Raw genomic sequence first — 11117 nt, forward strand, 5'->3', positions numbered from 1 at the left:
CAGCATCCAGAGGGGATGGATAACTCTTTTCCTCCCCTGTAACAGCTCAGTTGTAGAGTCTCTGTGTTACACTCCAAGCATTTTATGCCAGTGATGGAAGAAGCCATGTTATATCCAACTAAAATGTTTGTTAAGAAGTGTCAGATCTCTGTTGGAAGTGAGAAGGGGAACCCCAATCTGTTTGGATTCTGACTGATACCAGTGACTTCATTTTCCTAAACAGCTGGGGCTGGTGGAAGGAAAGGGGACAAGCAGAGCTCACATCCCACACCAGGACATTTGCAGGGGTTCTTCCCACCTGGAGAAACATCCAGCTTTGCTAATTTCAAAGAGGAATGATGCAGAATCAGTCCTTTCAGCCTTCCCAATACATACACAGGATTATATTGCTGGGGGAGTGTCTCTCTATGTTTTTTCATCATTTTCTTTTGGTCAGAAATAGCCCAAGATCTCCGAGACCTTATAACAATATGCAGGAAAGATTCAGTTTTGACAAATAATTAATTATTATACTTTTGCAAGCTGTGAGCCTAGATTTTTGCATTTTTGTATTTCCAAATAAATTTTGGCTTTTCAGGTCAGCTCACTCCCCTCATGACTGTAAGAAGGCAAATCCCAAACTTTGCATAAAATTACTTCAGGGGCTCATCTGCATTTAAGAAAATCTCCTATTTTTTTTTCTGTTTATTTTTAAATCTTAGCTATTTTCACCCTGATTCAGAATGGGAGAAATAATCTCCAGGTGGGAATGATTCACATGCCGTGGTCCAGGACCAGCTGCTCCTCAGTCAGCTGCTGCTCCTTGCAGAGGCAGATGAGGAGGATGCTGAACAAATAACCCTGGGGACTGATGGAGATCCAGGTGTCTCCTCTCCCAGTTTGCTCCCTGGGCCTCATCCCAATGCTGGTTTTTAATGGGGTGAGAGATGCTCCACTGGGGAAGTTCCAGGTAGCAGCTCCAAGGCTCTGTGAGGAAGGAGATCAGCAGAACACAGGGATGAAATGGCTCAGGCTCCAGGGTCAGCTGAGATGTGTGAAGGCTGCAAATGTTAAAATGAATTTTTGCACCAAGGCACAGGGAAGAGTTTCCCTCCTTGGCTCAGTGGGGAAGGTCTTGTCTCCCTCCAGAGGATCATGGCAAATCTAGTGCTGGATCAAGCTCATCTCCTGTGCTGTGTCCTTGCCTTGCAGGAGCAGGCCATAAATCCAGGTGTTCTGACCCTCCTGTGGCAGATGCTGTGGTATCCATCGTGAGCCATGGTCAGGCTGTGTGTGCCCTGGAGGGAGCTGATGCCTCCCTTTCCAGCCCCAAGGGCAGAGAAGAGATGCCTGTGTTACCTGGGATGCTGCAACTGTCTGCAACCCTGTGCTCTCTGCCTCAAATACCCACTGACATGAGCTGCAGTTTCATGGACATCTTCTATTAATTAAAAAAGAGCTCAAGTGCAGATCTGATCTCACACCCAATTACCTCACTTGTTCACTGGCACCAGGGAACAACATCAGAAGGGATGTTCATTAAATTTGTGTTTGCCTTACTCTGGTAAAACAACTCCACAGCCTAGAATAGTGCAGAGGTCAGCAGGGCACAGAAAAAATATAGGTGAATAAAGCCTTTTGAGGAAGGAGGAGGAAAATTACAGCTTTGTTTGGGTGTCCCTGGCTTGGGTGACAGACAGCAAAAATTGAAAGCTGGGACTTTCTTTCTGGACAGAGTAAATGTGCTTTGGTGGTTTTAATTTACTCAGGCTCCTTTGAAAGCGGCAGCCAAAAATCTGCTTCCTACAAATACATTTGGTTTTGGCAAAGTGGAGAATTCTGCTGGTCACGGTGGCTGATTTGACATAGTCAGGAAAACTAAAGCATGAGAGAAAAGCCCCAGACTGAAGTGTTTGGCACAACAGAAATATTTATGGAAGACACTCCATTTTCCTTGGAAGCTGGTGCAGTTGATGAGCTGCCCCCTCCCGAGGTCTGCTCCTGCTACAACTTTATGAGGGATAAACCATTATTTCCCATCAAACAGCTGTTCTTATGTCTCTATTTGTGGGAGCTGGATGCTTTTTCAAGAGGTAATAATGTAGCTGAAAACACTACTTCCCTCCACCTTTAAATAGGTAATTTGACCCCCAGTATGAAGCAAGGTGGGAGTGACAGGGGCCACACTTGGGTGGCTGTGGGTCTACACTGCAGGTTAAATAAATTCTGATTATTTGCAGAGAGACAGCATAGATCTGCCCAGGCTGCCAGTGACACACCCAGCTGACACTCTTGGGATACAAGCACACCACCTGCCCCAGAGTCACTCTGGATTTTTTGATCCTAGGCAATATTAGAGATGAAATCTGAATATCATCCCTCCTTAATGCTCAGAGGAAAAGCAGCGAGTCCAAAGTGTTTATTTGGATTTGGTTAGGCAAAAAAAAGGAAAAAAAAGGAAAAAAAAGTGATTTAAATTGGCAGAAACATTCCTTCTCAACAAGGAAAACCACCCAAGGGTGAATGATGGGTCATTCCAATGAAATGAGACTGAAACTGTTCAGTGCAGTATTTCTGGAGCTGGTGAATTTTGGTTACTTGCAAAGCCTGCATTTTTGGCAAGTTCATCTATCCCCCCTCAGTTCCCAAGAGAATATAAAGCCCCTGCTTACACCTGCTTTGCCTCCAGCAGTTCAGCATTTTTCACTTGTTACATTTTCACTTGATAACCACTTTCTGGACTGAGGGTTTGAGAAGAGAATTTGGTGATCAGAGATTTTTTCCTGGACACAGCTTGCATTAAGTTGTCTGTCAAAGAACAAGAAAGTTCATGGTGTGTTCACACACCAAGAGTCCATATGAAATTTTTATTACTATCTATTATCAAAGTAAGACCAAAATGCCCTCCAAAAAGAAAACCCCATAATTTGTAAATAAAGTTTACACTTCTCTGAAGATCAAAGAGGAAACAATATAGATCAAAAATAATCTGCAAATTTGGCCTTCATTTTCTCACAGCCAGCAGCGTTTGGCCAATATTTTGTCCTCTTTGAGCAAGTGCTATTAAAAAGAAAAAGAAAACCGCTTGCCTTATAGGAAGTGCTTAAACAGGAAATTCACCTTCAGATCATTTCCCAGTTGTTAAAAAATTAGCTTTAGCAGAGAAGGGAGAAGTGGAGTGGCGAAGTGCACGATCATGCCTGTTCCTCATGAACACCTTTAGGATGCTGACCCAAGAAGAGCAACTAGCTACCAGCTGAGGTCAAGGTGATGGCTGATTTGTAACTCTGATCCTAGCTACTAAAATTGAAAAGGAAAGGGGAATAAAAGCAAAAGAGGTCACAGTTCTGTAGCACTGACAGTAACACACAGATGATGGGTGCTGTCAACGTTATAAACTATATACAAGACGAAGCAGGACTCTTTCTTCCCCCAGAGAACGTAACAACAGCAACAAAACAAAAGGTGAATAAAACACAGTTGGCACCTTATGGTGGGGATGAGGAGAGGGGGCTCCTCCTGAACGTTACAGGCTGAACTCGTGGCAGTCCAGAGGACAGTTCATCTGTCTAAACACAGCTCCTCTCCCCCTTCCTCGTTAGATATTTAGTGAAGACCAGGCCAGTAGCAATGTCTGACGCAACCGTGGTGCTAACAGGACGTTCATAAACACAAAGTTCTCCCTGCAAGGGAGCACCTCACTCCAGGAAGAGGTGGGGGTGCGTGGAGATCCGAGGAGTGCCAGGCGTGGTGCCAGCCCCTGGTGCACCTTCTCAGGGGCAGTCAGTTGGGGAGGGTGTCCAGCCCCAGGGACGCCGCGTGCTGCTTCGCCCGGAGCCTCAGGTTCTCAATGCTGGTGGTTTTACTGTTCAGGCTCGGCAGGGAGCTGGAGGCCTGCAGGATGGGGGAGGACCAGACCTGCTGAGCGTGCGACAGCGACTGGTAGTAGGACTGACAGTGCAGGGAGCTCAGCGGGGCCATGTTGACGTTCATGCCCAAGTAGGGCATGGCAGACGGTGTCCCCATTTCGAAGGAGGAGTAATGGACCAAGTTGTTGGTGGCTGCCATGTGCTGGCGGAACTGCTCCTGCAGCCGGAAGAGGCTCAGGGGCGAGGAGGAGTAGGAGTGAGTCTGAGCCAGGCTGCTGCTGGACGAAGGCGTCACAGTCGCGCTGAGAGGGGACTCTGCAGCAGGAGACAGAGGGGATGGGGGTTATTCCTGCAGGCTGGATAAGGAGGTGCTTATTCACACCCCAGAAAGGTTTGGGCAGCAGCACGGGCTTGTCTTTTGCAAATGAGAGAGGGTGTGACAGCTCACGAGAGCTGAATGTGTGCCCTTCCCATACCTGGCACCTCAGAGTGTAGAAATGGGGCTGAGCTCTTTGCTGCTGGGCACTGCTCTCCCCAAGATCTAACTGTAGCAGTCCTTTGCTCTTTCAGTGCGGCATCAAAGTGTTCAGCTGACTAGCCACACTCCATGGAGGCACAATGAAATGAGATCCCCAATACTATGAGCCTGGATGCATCTTCCTGTTCACTGCTGGAGGATCAACAGGGATTGTCTTAGCAAACCCCTCACTAGATTGCCATACACGACACCTACAACATGGTAGCACACTTCCACTACATACTGTCAAGGGGCAGTATTTGCGATCCTAGCAGGCTTTACCCACTGACTCCCTGTATTCACTGGGTACACCCTCCACTCAACATGAGCTAAAGCACACTTCAGTGTGATGTTCGTAGGTGTAAATGGACATCCTGCCCTGTCTGGGGCCTGTTCCGTGCTGAGGACAACAGGACAAGCCTGGGCAGCCTATCCATGAGCACCCACTCCACAGGGAATATGGGACCATACCCAACGACCAGCATCCCCCTTGGACAGGGGTCCTGACCACCAGCCTGCCAGGTCCTGGCACCAACCCCCACCAAGACACTGCTCCTCACCTGCTTTTGGGCTCGCTCTCTTGCAGTTCAAAGTCTTGCTGTCCACCCCAGGGCTCTTGTCCACTTTGGCCTCATCCAAGGTGCTCTTGAACTCCTCCTCCCTGTCGGTCTGGTCCTCGGGAGCCGACTCGCTGGCAGACTGCTCCGACAGGGTCAGGTTGAGGTCAGTGCCCACCTCGCTGGAGAGGCTCTGGACCTTCTCAGTGTCCGGGGTGGGAGTCTGGGTCTCCAGCACAGGGGGCTCCATCTTTCCCTCGCTGTGGCTCCCCTCACAGTCCTTCTGCTTCTGCAGCTGCTCTTTCTGCAGGCTGCGCTGCTTCTTCCGGAATTTGGCTCTTCGGTTCTTGAACCAGACCTTCCGTGCCACAAACAGCAAGGGAGAAAAAACACTCAGAATCCTGCTCAGGGCCAAATTCAGCATCGCTCAGCCTCAGCGCTTCAGGGGAACCCCAATTAATGAGGTGCTGCAAGCCCACTGTGCCCAAAGGCCATTCCACTTTGCTGGACCTTCGAGCTCGACTGTTTTCAGTAAATCTACAAATAACATTTCAAACAGACTAAAAAACATCCAGCCTCTATACTGATTTTTTTAACAGGCTCCACTGCTGGTGTTTTTGGGGTTTTTTAGTTTTTTCCCCCTAAATTGGTTAGGCACCTCATCCAAAAAGAAGGTCTTGCAGCTGTAATGTCTGATGACATTATGCTGGCTTACAGTCTGTTAAGTTTCTAAAACCATTTGGTTATGAGTGTATCAAAACTACGATGGCAACACTCAAAGTAAGTCATTACAGGCATAAGCTGTTGTCTGGGAACAGCATTTAGGAAAGGAGGAGAGAATTCATCATTTTTTTAACCTAAATCAGTAGACATGTATTAGAAGAAATATATTAGCAAATCTTTGTTGTTTCCTTGGTTAGATAAGGGGACAAACCATTTTTTAGATCAAAATGCCTTGATACTCATATAAAATAACTATTTTTTTCCACGACCATTTCTCTCCGCAGTTAAAAATATTTGCCTTTTAAAAGACAAGAACTGCTTCACCAGCAGGTTATGAACTAGCACATTTCACTAATTGAAACTAAAAAGCAAACAAAAACAAAAAGCAAACCCAAACCTTGGCCTGAGATGTTACAAATATTGACACTGGTGGAAAAGAGCAGCTGGAATTACTTGGGTCTTTACTTTTTTGAGAAAGCCAGAAAAGCCTCACAAATAAATAAATAAGTAGACTTCTGTTGCTGTTTCTAAAATTTCCCCCAAAGAAATGTGAAAGAACAAATGAAAACCAGTGTACACTTCAGACAATCCTAAATTTAAAAAATGTGCGCGTGGATTAGAGGTTTCTTAAGCAGATGTGTGACTTTGGATAATTTTATCCTCCCTGCCCCTGCCTTTGACAACTTTACTGCCCCAAAATCTTTGGTTCCACTGCAAGGTCAAGGGAGCTGTCAGCCCTCTGGGAGCCCGGCTGCGTTCTCTCAAACATCCCCACTGGCAAACCCCCAGAGTATCAGTACCTGGACTCTGGCTTCAGGCAGGTTTGTGCACATGGCCAGCCGCTCTCTCATCACCACATCTGGGTAGTGAGTCTTCTGGAAAGTCTTCTCCAGGGCCTCCAGCTGCTGGGCCGTGAAGGCCGTGCGACTCCGCCTCTGTTTGCGGTGCTGGGATCCATAACGTGCCTCCAAAATGATGTCTTGAAATGTACAGCCGTTGGAAGACAAGGAAAGTGGCCAATTTAATTATTGGAATTTGTACGCTGACAGTCGAATAAAGCACTTGCTAACATCAGACAAAACTATGGAGTGTTTTTTCCATTGCTTTAGAGCCAGTGAAACACATACATATGGATTTTACTGGTTAGCTGAGGTGTCCAAAGAGGTAAAATCACAGCAGAGGGGTTAAAACCAGATGACCTTTGAGATCAAACCATTCTATGATTCTAAAAACCTGTTCTGGAGAGAGAACCTCTTCCTGTGACAGCTGTGAAAGCTGTTGAGACTCCAGTGCTGAATTTGGCTGAAATAACTCAACCTGCTCCCATGTCAGCGGGGCAGGACATGCAGATGCCCAGAGCCTACCATGGCATAAGTACCTTCCATTAAGAAACATAACTAAAAATGATGTGGGGACATTTACTCTTGTACTTCTTTAATGTCTTTGCATAGCTCACTGCAGTGTTCAAGGCATGATATTGGAGAGCTGTTCTGGGCTCCAGTTCAGAGAGCATTTAATCTCATGTGCTTTTGTGCATTTTGCTCCAAAGCACATCCTCTACTGAGCACGGACACTCTCCAGCATCTGGGGTGGAAACACCAGCCAAGGCCATGTCCAGCCCCACTGGTTTCAAGCCCAGAGCTCATGTGCTAAGCTCTTCTCAGCAGAGCACCTACTCACAAGGTCTGACTTTGCAAACCAAGCTTGGAAAATTGAGGGCAGAGAAGAAATTCAGACTGGGGAAAATCTGAGGCCAACAGTAAAGGGCTTATTATTTTACCAGAGGGGTTATTATTGCACAACAGTTAGTGGGAGTAGAAAGATCTTAAATCAATGAAAATAAGTTACTTGAAAATGAAAAAAACCCACCCTTTATTATGCAAGTTGGGACATGCTGTGCTACAGCCCTGGAATGGAACAGTCTGGCAAGAGGTTTGCTCTCATAGAGGAAATGCAGAAAGAGCAGTGTCTGGTATCATTTTTAATTCGGTTAAGAATGTGACTTCCAGTAGAAGGGAGGAATGAACACACAAGAAAACAACAGAGCAGGGAGCAAAGCTGGCACTATCAGCACACGGAGCCCGATGAAGGCTCTGGCTGCTGTTTGTTTGCGCTTTTGTCACGAGGGTCGTGACACGAATCCAAACAACAAACAAAAACCTGCTGTCCCCCAGCACCACACAGCCAGGCCTCAGACCCACTGGCTAACGAGCGTAGCAAATCAGCTTTGCACTGCTCAAACATTCCTCTTCCAAAACTTCCAGCTGTTCCATTCTAGGTCAGCACTCGCAGCGCCCTTCTGGGGGATTTGCCAGAGCTGCGTGGTTTTGGCAACCTGGCAGAGATGTGATCAGGCTAAAGGTCTTCAACAATATAGTGCTGGTTGCATACAAGAGAATTTTGTGTTTGAGGAATCAGAGCTCCTTGGGGAGTTCGAATGCTGGTGATAAAGCTGCCCCTGGGGAGGCAGAGGGAGCATCCTTGTGCATCCAGGCACAGCTCATAGTGCAGCCAGGCGAGGAGAAGGGATATTCCAGCGCAAGAAATGAAACTGAAGCTGCCCCGAAACGTTTTAAAAAGCCAACATTTGTGTTTCAAGTACACGAAAACAGGAGAAAGGGCACTGGTTAAACACCCCACCTAAACACCCTACCTGCAGGCTGGAATATTCCCAAATTTCTAGAGTAGAGGTTAGACCTACCAGCTCCCCAGAGGCGGCAGCTCGTGCATTAACTTTGGCCACTCCAGCGAGAGGCAACCAGCAATTATTTTAATGTTTTAACTATGTTTTCAGGCTTTGTGCAAGAAGGAGAATATAAATTGCAGGTGAGGCTTTGCAGTTACCACCAGAAACCTCTGTTTTCTGACTTAAGGTCATTTGCTTTTGTGCTGCTTTATTCTGACTGTCCCTGGAAGGCAAATGAGATCTATAACCTGCACTGAAAGATATTCAGAAGTAACAGAATGTGAGGCAACTGCAAAGGAAACAGCTCGTAGGTATATAATGCCTACACTGCCAATGATAAGCAGACAAGGGGACTGTGGGATTTAATCTGGAAAGTCTTCCAGGTGGGTTATTAATTTTAAAGATAAGAGGTCAGGAAACCAATTGAATCTTCCGGTCAAGAATATGAGAATTGGTTTTTTTATTTTTTTTTATCTTCCTCTGCTCTAGCCTAGTTAGGGCCAAAGACATTAAGTCCTCCATGCTCTACTCTAAAAGATAGAGATCGCAAACATCTTTCAAGAGATCCTTGCAGTTAGAAAAGGGACACCTTGAAATGCAGAGTCTGCAAGGTACATTGCAGAGCTCAGGGCCATCTGCTCCCGTCTGAAACCCGCATAGTGAAAAGGGGCAGGGAACAAGGGGATGAATGACCAGGACAAGGACAGCGCTCTTCCCATCACTCTGCAGCCCAGCAGCAGAGCAGGGAGAAGAGTCCAGGTCTCTTTGATTCCGCTTTGGTTGTTTATTGGTGAGGACAGAGACTCCTGCTCTGCCCTGTGCCACCTCAAAGATCCCACAGGCCACTTAGAATCATACTAAGAAGGTCACAAATAGCAGCTGGGCAAGGGAACATTGCTGGCACAAAGATCTGACAGCCAGCTGTGGCTGATCCAAAGAGTGTGATCTTGGGATTGCTGATCCAAAGAGTCCAAGGCCTTTATCATGGCTTTGTGGACTGCCCACCTGGGAGGACCTTCCTGAAACTTCTGCATCCTTATTTTGGCTTAAGCCATTATTTATGAAATTTAGCCCACCAAAGCTGTCTGGACAGGTAATTTTTCCCACCTACTCTAGACTAGAAGGAATCCCTCTACAAGTTTATTTTTTTTAACTTTAATATCAGACAACTAGAAAGCTATCCTAGAACAGATACACATTTTTAGGCAGTCAGGGAAGATAATTCCATTCTTCGTGATCACGTTCACTCTGCCCTTATTTACTAACAACAAAGGGAAACACTTTGCTGTTTTCTGTTCATTTGTTAAAAGACATTTCAGTGTCTTTTTAATCCTTTCTTTTCAATCCCATATAGTGGAGCCACATCCCATCTCCAATGAGCTTCCCAGCTGTCTGAGGACAGTCTGAATCAAGGCGCCAGCACACACTGGAGGGCAGGTGTCACCTGAGAGCCTGGCCACAGGGACAGCACTGAGGAGCACACCATGCCCCTCAGCTCTCTCTCACTCCAGAAGAGTTCCACTCAACGCAAGCAACAAGGATTCTTTTTGTGCTGCTGGGATTTTTGGTTTCTTTGTGTGTGCGGCTTTTATCGTTATTTTTTTGGGGGTTTTTTTGTTTGTTTTTTTTTGGGGGCAGGTGTTTAGAGCCAGGCAAGGGCAGTTGCCATGGGTTGTTCTTACCAGCCAGTCTCTCAGCCAGGGTGAGGGCGTGCACGGAGGGCCGGTAGTCGGGGGCGTGCTGGGCCTGCTGGGCTGCCTGCTGGTGCAGGTTGTACATGGCGCTCAGCGAGTTCATGGCGTGCAGCGAGTAGCCGTTCACTCCATAGTGCTGCATCCTGACATCAACCTGAAAAACAACACCCACGGGTGACAGGGGCTTAGGGACATGCTGCTCCAGCTGCCTGGTGGCTCAGCAGGGCTTTGGAAATGCTGAGCTCAGAATTTAAGTGCTGCATGCAAGGCTCGTGTTTAACCTCGCAGCTCCAGCAGGTTCTGGGACAGGAATTGAAATATCTCCTGTACACCTGAAGCACCATCAACACAAAGCTTCCAAACTTAAAGCCCAGAATCTGACTGTATCTCACTCATGCTGATCAAAATATGGGAAATTAATTTTTTTTGCATGCCACAATGCAGTTTATCATATTACAGTGACTTTTAATGCACTGTCCTAGCTCTATCCCAGGGCTAGCTGGGATTTCGCCCCATCACTGCCTACAGTGGACTATTTGTAATCCCAGTGCTGGAATGTCAAATAATGTTTCTCATCTGAACTCACTCATTTATAATTTGTTTCCATTCATTATTCATTTTTCTAACAGGTCTTCTTAAGAAAACACAAACGACATGGTGGAGAGGGGGGGTGGGAAAAGAGTATGTGGTGAAAAAGAAGGTAAATCTGCACCATAATAGCACCAAAAATGTTATGGCTAAAGAGGGAATAAGTTTTGCAATAAATACTGACATTTCATAGCTCAATAGCAAGGAAATTATTTCAGGAAACTAATGGCTTTTTTTTTTCTAGTGTGGGCTCTGCGTGAAACTTCAAGCTCTTTTTCCTTACAGACCATCTGTAAAACTGAGCTAATATTGATCTCAAAAGCCAAGCAATGTTTCATTCATCCCAGTTGTAAATGACTGAGAGCCTCCAGGATGTCGTTTCTGCAGTTTGTAAGACATCAGAAAGGAAGTTGTGAAACATTAGCCACAAAATAAATTTTTTAAACCACCGTTTACATCAGCAAGTCACCATCTGGAAAGTCAGTGTGATGCACAAAAGCTCAG

At 46.3% G+C, this 11117-nt stretch overlaps 1 protein-coding gene across 2 annotated transcripts; it reads right to left on the reverse strand.

Annotated features, from left to right (window-relative positions):
- Positions 1 to 2832: 2832 nt before the first annotated feature.
- Positions 2833 to 10176, reverse strand: DMBX1 (diencephalon/mesencephalon homeobox 1). 2 transcript variants are annotated; one of them, XM_031058735.1, is made up of 4 exons: positions 10015 to 10176; positions 6446 to 6640; positions 4926 to 5280; positions 2833 to 4163 (listed from the first exon to the last, which is right to left on the reverse strand). In XM_031058735.1, exons 1-4 carry the CDS (start codon positions 10165 to 10167, stop codon positions 3763 to 3765), a joined length of 1104 nt encoding a protein of 367 aa, XP_030914595.1. In that variant the 5' UTR covers positions 10168 to 10176; the 3' UTR covers positions 2833 to 3762. The 2 variants fall into 2 exon arrangements, with proteins under 2 accessions (XP_030914595.1, XP_005423199.1); XM_005423142.2 differs by having other exon boundaries at positions 6446 to 6624; positions 10014 to 10176.
- Between the last annotated feature and the right edge of the window lie 941 nt (positions 10177 to 11117).

Source organism: Geospiza fortis, unplaced genomic scaffold (genome assembly GCF_000277835.1).
Source record: "Geospiza fortis unplaced genomic scaffold, GeoFor_1.0 scaffold333, whole genome shotgun sequence".
Lineage (NCBI taxonomy): Eukaryota > Metazoa > Chordata > Aves > Passeriformes > Thraupidae > Geospiza > Geospiza fortis.